Below are 10,360 nucleotides of genomic sequence, written 5' to 3' on the forward strand. Positions count from 1 at the left end.
GAGCCGCCGCACCTTCCTATCTCTGAATCGGAGAAAACGACGTCGGTATCTGAAGCGGCGCCGTGGTTGCTGCCGGATACTGAAGCGGCTCGTCTCCCTCTCTCTGAATCGGAGCGGTAACCTGCCCCGCTTCAATGCGAGCTCCTACGCGGGGAAGAGCAGCGGCCTCTCCGTTCTGGCCATCGTCGGGATCGGGCTCGGCAGCGGCCTTCTCAGCTTGGTCCTCAGCTTCACCGCTGTCTGCGTTTGGTTGAGAGTCACTGATAAGAAATCGGAAAACGATGAAGGCAAGATCAGCCAGCTTATGCCCGATTATTGAGATCGTCATTCATTAATTGCTCGGATATTATTTAATTTTGCAGGTATGCTTCTTTCTTTTTTTTTTTTTAAATTGTTAATGGGGATTATTAGTGTAATTGGGTAGGTGTAGCCTAAGCCATTGTTGTTTCTATCTTCTCTTGTGATTCTTTTCGTATGTTTAATTAAGCGTAGTACATTTTCTTGACAAATTCAGTACAAATATGTAAAGAAATGAATGAATTTTGGAGTTTTGAATCCGTGTCGGAAAAGTAAATTTGTTGGCGTGCGAAAGGAAATGAAATGCACATGACAATGATGAAAATATGGAAATGATTTAGTGAAATGCGCAAAACGACTTTCCGGCATGAAAATATGGAAATGATTTAATCAATGAAACATAAAATTAAGACTTAAATTGAAACATAAAATTAAATGAAAAGCTTAAAGTCAATAAAGTAAAAGCATTCTCTTAAGTAAAGATTAGCAAAAAGTAAACAACTATCCTTATCTTTTACCTACAACACCTTTTTCAGCTTTCTTAGTCTCCGTGCCCAACAGTAAATGGGGCTTTAATTCGCGGACGGAGGGAGTACTAGCATTTGCACACCGTGCAATGCACGGGAAACTTTGAACTTTTATATTTATATAAAATTGATATCAATTCAATTATCATATTTATAAATATAATTAAAAAAAATTAGTTTTAACTTAATATATTTGAAATGTATATTGAAAAAATAAAAAAATTACAATAATAAAAATTGATATAATGAAAAGAAAAAAATTGCAATATACTCCCTCTGTCCCATGAAGCAAGATCAAGTTTCCTTTTTGGTCTGTCCCACGAAGCAAGACAAGTAGCAAAAAATTTACTCTTTATTCACCTTTTCACCTTTTCATCACCACACGTAACACACAAAATACCAATTTCTTAATTCTCGTACCGAAAAGAACTTGGTCTTGCTTCATGGGACGGAGGGAGTACATTGCATATTGCATTCAATCCAGAAGTTTTTAAGGATAGAGATATTTTGGAGTAACTAACGAGATGATTATTCGTGTAAATTTTGTCGAGATTATTAACCAATTATTGATTTATATTTTATTTATTTATATACATATTTTATAAATTTAAATAAATTGAAGAAATTAATTGGTATTACACACACACACACACACACACACACACACACATATATATATATATATATATATATATATAATAAAACTGTCCAAGAGCTAAAAACATGTAGCGGAACTCACCCGTCAGAGTACTAGTCTGAACATCATATAGGGTCCCAGGATTACGCTCCCTCAACAAGTATAGATAAGTCGGGAGTCGCTGATAAGACTGCTCGAACGCGCCATACATCATCTCTATAGCAATATCCCTGGACCGCAAAGCAAACTTGTAGCCCATCTCAATGCCAAATAGGCTAAGCATCTCATCAATCATCTCTTTCGGTTTGAGAACAACCCTTTCCACCGATAATTTACGTGAAAAGTATGCAGCAACTACTTTAGACGGCAGCATTCTCGGAGCAGTGCGACTCAAATTCGAACGACAAGTGTGGTCCGGAATGAACTTAATGATTCTCCAAATTCCAACTTCCTGTACTGCACGCAACATGAAAGGGCAATCGTCGTCATGTTTGCATATATAACCCAAATATTTGCTGGTGGATCGATCCACCGCGTACTCCACTTTTTTCTCCATGTGATAAAGCTCTACAGCAATTGCCAACTCATCCTTAGACCGAAATGTGGCATTCACCGCAAGTTGATCTTTATCTGGAAACGAGGGTTCATCCCAACATAATGGTAAGACACTATCAACATCTGGGATGACAATCAACCAATTGCGGAGTTCATTACGCGAATCAGGATCGTCATCTTTAGCATGCACGTCTTTGTCACCATGATCATTAGAAGAAAATTTACAATTCCCAATCATCTTCTCGAGGTGACCAGGATAGCGAATCCAACTTGTAAATTCATGGATTGCCGACAACACTATCTCTTCACGACGCTTGTCCACGATCTCATCATCTGTAGACACTATATCATCATCAGCATCATCGTCATCGGGTATGTCGTCATCGGAAGAGACTATCTGAGTATGCCCGTTGACTGTTGGACGTTTGCCATCGCCAAAACGCCTTGATTCAGTGCGGTTTTCTACACCTGTAGCTGATTGTTTGCCTTTCTTGACCACATATACTATTGGATAGTCATTTTGTTCCAAAAGCAATCGAAAAAAATCTGTATCATTTTTCAAAGCAACTTTTGTTCTCCTACCATCGCTCATGCTCGTCAGGTAGTGAAACAAAAAATCACAGGCGCTTTCACCACAATCCAGTTGCTCGTTAATCTCTCGTACTAGATTATCATAAGATAACAAACCCACATGCATGTATACAAGAACCTCGTCCCCACCTATGTAATTAGATCTCTCCCAATGACCACCATGACGAATTGCTACACGTCGCGACGACATATCTGCAAATGAATCACGTAAAGTAATTGAGTTCAACTGTATATACAATTCAACTGTGCACAATATTTACATAATCAACTGTGTACGTATTATACTCAACTGTGTAGAAAATAAATATTGTATTTAAAAAATAAATAAAAAAATATGTAACTTAATTAATAAAAAAAATAAATAATATACTTGATTAGTCACTTAATTAACTAGCTAATTTAACAAAATTAAATATTTATTAATTTTTAATAATAAATTATTAAGATTTTTACGAGCTTGTAATTCAAATAATTTGTTAATGAATATATTAACAAATTCAAATAATAATTAATTAACAAATTCAAATAATTATTAACAAATTCAAATAGTAATAATTAAGCTAATTCATAAATAATATGTCAACTGTGTATATAATTCAACAATGCACAATATTTTTTTTATTGTGGATGCAACTGTGTTTCTAACTGTGTAGTTAAGAACAGTTGAACTCAACTGTGTAGTTAAGAACAGTTGAGCTCCCAACTGTGTAGCTAAGAACATATTCATAGCTCCCAACTGTGTCCTCAAAATCAACCATTTATTTTATATTTTTCACACTCAATGTGGTTTTAGACGTGAATAAACTAAATTTTTTCATTACAAAACAACAAATCATGAATTTTATATCAATATATTTTTAACTGTGTCATTTACAAATATAACTGTGTTCTGCAAAATTACTGTTCACCGCTCACTAAAATCGAAAAATAAGACATACAGTTGATACATTTGCCATGAATTTAACATACATACCTAAATACAATCAGAATGCCCAAAGAATTTCGTCCGACCCAAGTGTTTTCAAATAAAAAAAATCGCTATTTTTTTGGGGAAAATTTTCGTGGGTTTCCACCAAAAAAGAAAAGAATGATGAAGAAGAACACAAATCCACTTTTCATCCATTTCTTCACCAACCTACCTTACATTAGCATTTATTATCACATTAATTTAGCTGTACGAACCATCTTAACCTACGAAAATCAAAGATACGATGAAGAATAAGATCGGCAGTTTCATTAATGGTGAGGAAGAAAGAGTAATGGAAGCCAAAATGAAAATGGAAACAGAGAGAGACGATGAAGAGGGGTGGGTGAGGAGTAAGAGCTGCTGAGTTGACAGTTGGAGGTGGGTGAGGAGTAAATTCAATTTTTCTTTATTTTTATTCAGCAATTAGTAAGGGTGAGATTGTCTTTTCATTCCATTTTGACCCCCAAAGTCATTATTTAAAAGTGGTGGCTATCAAAGTCATAAACTATATGCTTTTAGCTACAAGTGTCTATTGTCACTTAATTAAATAATCAAGGTAGCCCATTTGAGCATGAATATGCACGGCCCAATTAAACTAAAAAAGGGCCTTTTTTAAAATAAAATAAAATGGCAGCCCACATGATTAATTAAAACAGCCCATTTCAATTAACAAAAAAGGAGAATAGCCCAGATTTAATAAAGGCCCAAACATTTTAAATAAATCTCTCAACTCCGGCGAATCAGCAGCAAAAGCCGCCATTGCCGATGAACTAGCAGCGACGTTCCACTACTCCTCAGACTCGACTCGACACACCACCAGTTCAAAAGCAGAGACAAGAATTAAAGACTCTACCTTTCTTTTCTTTTCATTGTTAAAACAAATCCTGTTCCATATATGCATATATATATTGTTCAATAGCTTGATATATGAAATCTGTAAATGCCATGGTTTTGCATATGTATTCACAGTTTATACTCCACTTGATGTATGAAGTGGTTACCTTGATGGAAAGGAAAGGAAATTTGCTAACAAATAGATAGCATCAAGTTTGAAGTGACTCGGTGAGTGTAGATGCTTGTCAAGAGCTTAATCTACCAGAAAGGAAGCAACATATATAATTTTATGAATTTACTTTTCTTCTTGAGCTATCCTATATATTTTTCTATCTAATGATTATTTCTCTCTTCTAGAAGAAACAAACTTTGAGCTTTTTTTCCCTTCGATCCTCCAAACTTCTTTCTTGAATCTCCGATGCAACTTTTTGCTCACTTTGTGATATGCAGCTGCCATGCTACATATGCCTCTACGAAATAAGACTTGTAGCATTATGTTGTAAGAATCAACACAACACTCTAACCTCTTTTCTTATATATTGCATCAATTACTTGCTTTAGTTTCACAAACTATATGTTTTGTGATGAATCTCACCCTAGAAATATCTCAAATGAATGCCATTCTACTTCTAGAAATAGCATTCTTCACATGGAAAATTGTTTTCAAGATATGGTCGCTATCAGTTTTTATTTATTTATAATTTGCTTTATTGATATATAGCCATTTACAATTAATAATTACGGAGGAACAGTAAATTATCGTTTCTTCAAGGAAAATGGCAACAGAAGCATTCAAATTTACTAATTTGTAGCATCACAATTTACCTTGTGCAGTATTTTGAATCCTGATAAATTCAACATGTCAATCAAATTAATATAAGCTCTAAGTCTCAAATGAATTCTACTTGGACAACAAAAGCCAAGCCATACTAAATAGAAAAATGTAAGAAACAGTAAACAGGAGAGGCATAAGTTTCTCATTTCAAAGAGCGAGAGATCTCCCATTTCGAAATCCAAGCGTTTAAAATCATGATAGCATAGAGATTAAACAAACAAATAAGCTATAAAATGTACTTTGGTACTTCTTAACCTTATCAAATAGAACACTATCTCTACCTTCCTTTACCATAGGTTCAATCAACATCGAAAAAATAGTTTCGTCAAGTGCCCCTTGCATCCATCTCTGCTTTTCAAGTTCTTGAACACGAGATGTGTGGCAGTTGCCAGTTCTTGAAGGAAAGTTCCAACAAGAACATTGCCCTTATCCTTTAGAATCTGTTTCATGCTTCCCAAACAGGACGCAGTTAAAAACTATTGACAAGTGAAAAACAATTAATAGCTTAGCAGTAACATCTCTCTCTCTCTCCCATTAACATCCCTGCCATCACTCGTTCCTATTCCTACTGTTTCGTGCAGCAGTTCTTCTTCAAGGTGATGCTTTTTCTATGTTTCTTTTTTTCTCCCCAAGAAACTAATTGCTTATTATTTTCGATACTCAGTTTTCAATGATGACAAAGAACCCCAGATACCACAGGAGGTATTGGAGGGTCTCGAGTTCAAATCTCACTGGTCAGACAAAACAGAGATCTTGATTTCAATCAAGAATTCATATGCATAATTCTTACATTGTGAAACTAAATTAAATGTAGCTACAATTTGCACATACAATGAATGCAGAAGTTGCAAGTCAAGGTGCATAGCTGAGCAACTCCCAATCAAAGTAAACAATCCCACCAACAGTGCCTACAACTACAAAATTGAAACATTTTAAATCATCATAACATAAAGATTAAATAAACAAATAAGCAATTGTACTTTCCCCTTAATCTCTATTGCAATAATTCTTGACCTTCAAACACAACATCAAACCTAACTAGAATAGAAGTCCTTTGGTATGAGTTTCTTAACCTTATTAAACAGAACACTATCTTTACCTTCCCATTTCACAGTTTCAATAAACATCGAATATGCAGTTTTGTCAAGTGTGAATCCCCTTGAATCCATCTCTTCCAACAGTGGCATTGCATCAAGCATCTTGTTCATTTTGAGAAGACCTCGAACAAAAGCATTGTATGTTACACTATTTGGCAAGCAACCGTTGCTTACCATTTGCGTCATCAAATCCCTAGCCTCCTCTATCCGCGCTTCCTCACAAAGTGCACCGATAAGGATTGTATAAGTTATGACGTCAGGCTGCAAACCCTTGGATAGGAGCTCATGGAACAGATCTTTAGCCTCCTCTATCTGCCCTTCTTTGCAAAGTGCACCAATGAGGATACTATATGTTACGACATCAGGCTGCAAACCTTTGGATGGAAGATCGTGGAACATACATTTTGCTTCTCTGACTTTGTTGTCGTTGCACAATCCCTCAATGAGAATATTGTATGTTACTATATCTGGAATGATGCCTTTATCTTTCATGGTATGCAACACCGGAAAAGCTTCAGCAATACGATGAGCTCCGCACAAACCATCCAACAAGGTATTATAAGTCCATATATTCGGAGACACTTGTAGAGCTTCCATCTCATTGAACAGCTTCAAGCCATCTTCACATTTGCCTTCACGAAATAAGGCCTCTAGCATTATGGTATAAGAAACCACATCGCGCTTTAATCTTTGAGTGAGAATTATGGTAAAAAGACGTGAAACTTCATCGACTCGCCCCTTTTTGCAATACCCGTTCATCAAGGTATTGTAGCTTATGATATTGGGCTTGATTCCAGAATTAACTGTCAATTGCAAAATGCGTCCGGCTTCGTCCATTTTCCCTTGCATACAGTATCCATTCATCAATGCAGTATAAGTGACAATGTTGGGTTGTACATCAATCTCCTTCATAGATACCAACATATGCTCAGCCTCTTCCACCTTTCCATCTTTGCACCAAGCATCCACAAAGATATTACATGTCACCACATCTGGGCAGACCACATTAGTTATCATCTTCTTTAACATGTCTTCAGCCTCGTCCATTCTTCTCATACTGCATAACCCCTCAATTATGGAATTATATGTCACAACATCAGGTGAAATCCCCTTATCATCCAAAGTGGCGAAGAGTTGGAGAGCATCATTCACCTTTCCGTCCTTGCATAGACCATCAATGACTATGCTGTAACCATAGACATTGGGTTTGCAGCTCCCTTTTCCTTTTTCCAATGAGCAGAGCAAATCAATCGCCTGTAGAATATCTCCAGCTTTGCATAACCCATTAATTATAGTACTATATGTATACTCATCGGACTCGCACTGTTGGTAGACCGACAGCTTCCCCAACAATTTAGCTGCCTCTGGGATCCTTCCAACAAACAGAAGGCCTTTCACGAGAGTGTTGAAGGTTACCACAGTAGGCTCGAACCCACGCTTGAAAAAACTGCCTAAGATGGCAAACCCAAAATCAGGCCTTTTCAGTCGGCAATAGCAATCAATCGCAATATTCAACGTGTAGTGATTTACAGGAGCATCCCTTTGAAGCATTTTTTCGAACAGATGAAGTGCAGCAGAGTATTGTTTCAGCTTGACCACAGCACTCAGCAATTTCGTGAAAAGAATAACAGAAGGAAGCGGCTCCGTTCTCATCATATCCCGAAATAGAGCCACAGCATCATTGGGCTCACGTATAGATTCAAAATCGAATCTGGGATAGGAGGAGAAGCATCTAATTTGGTGGGTGGCATTATCAAAAGTGGAGAATTTAGATGAAGAATTCGACAAGATTCTACCGAGAAACATGGCGGCGTGGTTAGACCTCATTCTTGGGATAGTTTTGTAGTTGTGACCACTGAAATTAAAAGCTGAAGAATTGGGGAAGCTCGCTGTTGAAGATAGAGAGATAGGGTTTTGTGAGAAGAAAGGTGAAAAACGAGATTTGGGGAATTGGAAGTGCTAGCTGGGGAAGAAGGGTAAAGTAGATCTGGTTATATTTGAGCCAATCTCAGCCGTTCAAAGAGTAATCGCATTTGAAGAGAGGAAAACGCAATTCATTCTCTACTTTATAATTTATGATGTTATTTTCCTAAAGTAGCTCTCAATTTCCTACCAATTTAATAAATTCTTAAGATTTTTTTTGTTCTTTTGTGTAGGGTTTTTCGGATAATTTTTTGCAATCACATTTAGCTCCTCTAAAATATGATTATGACTTTTCATAATTAATTTCTGAGTTTGGCTCAAATTAATACTGCAAATAAATAATTTACAAACTTAAACAAATTATGTTTGAGCCTCTGAAGTACTATGAGATTAATTAAAGAAAAATATTTTTTATTAAAATAAAAAATGAATAAACCAATCAAATTTAAGCTTCAAGCTCAGAATCATATATATCATCTAAAAATACGTGTTAAGTTCATGAATTTATATACAAATGTATGTATTTTTTTTGTGGTTGAACTTAGCTCCAATTCTTTCAAACTTAGAGCTCCAGCAAGTGCTCCACTATCTGATTATTAAAATTGTTTTAGCACTATTTAAATTATTGAAGAGATCTGATAAGGATTTCTTTTCCAATATTATCCTTGATAATTAAAACAGGTATTTGTGTTGCCAAGAACCATACAGCAAAGTCTGATGAGAAATTCAAATGTGGAGCAAATGTTCATATTGAATTAATTGGCAGGAATTCATACCTAATTTCATTTAAAATTTGTGATGTTGATATAAATTAATAAATTTCTGGACAGTTCCATTTGAATGCTGCTGCTGCCATTTTCCTTGAAGAAACGACCTGACTTTGGCTCCGTAATAATATATCTTTGAATTATTATTATCTATATCTTATATTAAAATGCAGTTTTAACAGCAGTTTTTTTGGCGTCAAATTTCTCTCTCATTCATTTTCTTTTATATTTCAAATCTTTTCTAAATATCATTAAGAGCATCGGCAACGCCTTACTCGAGTGCCTACTCGAGTAAGGCGTTGCCTTCGAGTAGGTGCGTTGCGGGGGGCGGTACTCGAGCAATACTCGAGTCTTCGAGTATGCTCGAAGGGGGGAGATGGAAAGCGCGTGCAATGCACGCGCCCTAATTAAAAAAAAAATAAAAAAAATAGAGAAATTCGAATTTAAATTCGAATTTTGACTGCTTTGCCTCGATATTTGTGCTTTGACCGACCGTTTCTATTTTTTTTTTCTTCTCATCCTCTTTAAAAAACCCCATCTTGTCCATTATTCTTCACACCTCTTCTTCTCCAATTTTCTTCTCCTCCATTTCTCTTCAAGAATTTTCTTCCTTCATGGATCCACACAATCCTTTCTACGATCCAAATTGGTGCCCCGATCTCTCCTCTGATTACCATCCCGATATGGGATGAATCAACTTGGAGGAGACCCCGCCCGAGGAGGAACCGGTCAGTGCACAGCTAGGGATGGCAATGGGCCGGATCTGGACCGGATCCTGCTTGGTCCAGATCCAGATCCATGTTTTTTTACTTAGATCCAGATCCGGTCCAGATCCATTGGATCCAAAAAAATGGGATCCAGACCCAGATCCATAAGATCCACAGGGTCTCGGGTCCAGACCCAGATCCATATCATTTTATTTTCTAAAATAAATTCTAAGCTAATTAAACATTAAAATAAAAATCATAACAATTGCCTAAAGTTTCAACAATCATTTAAACAAAAAATACACCATAATCCATTTAAAACTAAACAATCCCAAATAATAAGAACACCCTAATTCATTTAAAACCAAACAATCCAAAGTAAGAAATAACATAATACTCCTAATATAATGATAATCCTAATAATCCTAATATAATACGAATCATGCAATATGCCCCATATTGTATCTAACTCTCATATCTTTATGCATAATTAATAGATAGATCACAAATCAACATAGATCAACATAGACTTGCTAGCATATCGGGAGGGGGGAAGGGCCGAGACATGTTCACGCTTACGATTCACGCCGACAACCTGTTTTGCAGCAGACCCTTCGCTCAAG

The 10,360-nt window shown here is 36.2% G+C and overlaps 1 protein-coding gene across 2 annotated transcripts; it reads right to left on the reverse strand.

The window, feature by feature from the left end:
• Nucleotides 1–5,579: 5,579 nt before the first annotated feature.
• Nucleotides 5,580–8,311, reverse strand: LOC130999330 (pentatricopeptide repeat-containing protein At1g62914, mitochondrial-like). 2 transcript variants are annotated; one of them, XM_057924846.1, is made up of 2 exons: nucleotides 6,343–8,311; nucleotides 5,580–6,157 (listed from the first exon to the last, which is right to left on the reverse strand). In XM_057924846.1, exons 1-2 carry the CDS (start codon nucleotides 8,165–8,167, stop codon nucleotides 6,096–6,098), a joined length of 1,887 nt encoding a protein of 628 aa, XP_057780829.1. In that variant the 5' UTR covers nucleotides 8,168–8,311; the 3' UTR covers nucleotides 5,580–6,095. The 2 variants fall into 2 exon arrangements, with proteins under 2 accessions (XP_057780829.1, XP_057780828.1); XM_057924845.1 differs by lacking the exon at nucleotides 5,580–6,157 and having other exon boundaries at nucleotides 6,198–8,310.
• Between the last annotated feature and the right edge of the window lie 2,049 nt (nucleotides 8,312–10,360).

This window comes from Salvia miltiorrhiza, chromosome 8 (genome assembly GCF_028751815.1).
Source record: "Salvia miltiorrhiza cultivar Shanhuang (shh) chromosome 8, IMPLAD_Smil_shh, whole genome shotgun sequence".
NCBI lineage: Eukaryota > Viridiplantae > Streptophyta > Magnoliopsida > Lamiales > Lamiaceae > Salvia > Salvia miltiorrhiza.

Coding starts and splice junctions, on each gene's coding strand:
- LOC130999330 (XM_057924845.1), bottom strand. CDS start 8,167: ATGAGGTCTAACCACGCCGCCATGTTTCTCGGTAGAATCTTGTCGAAT.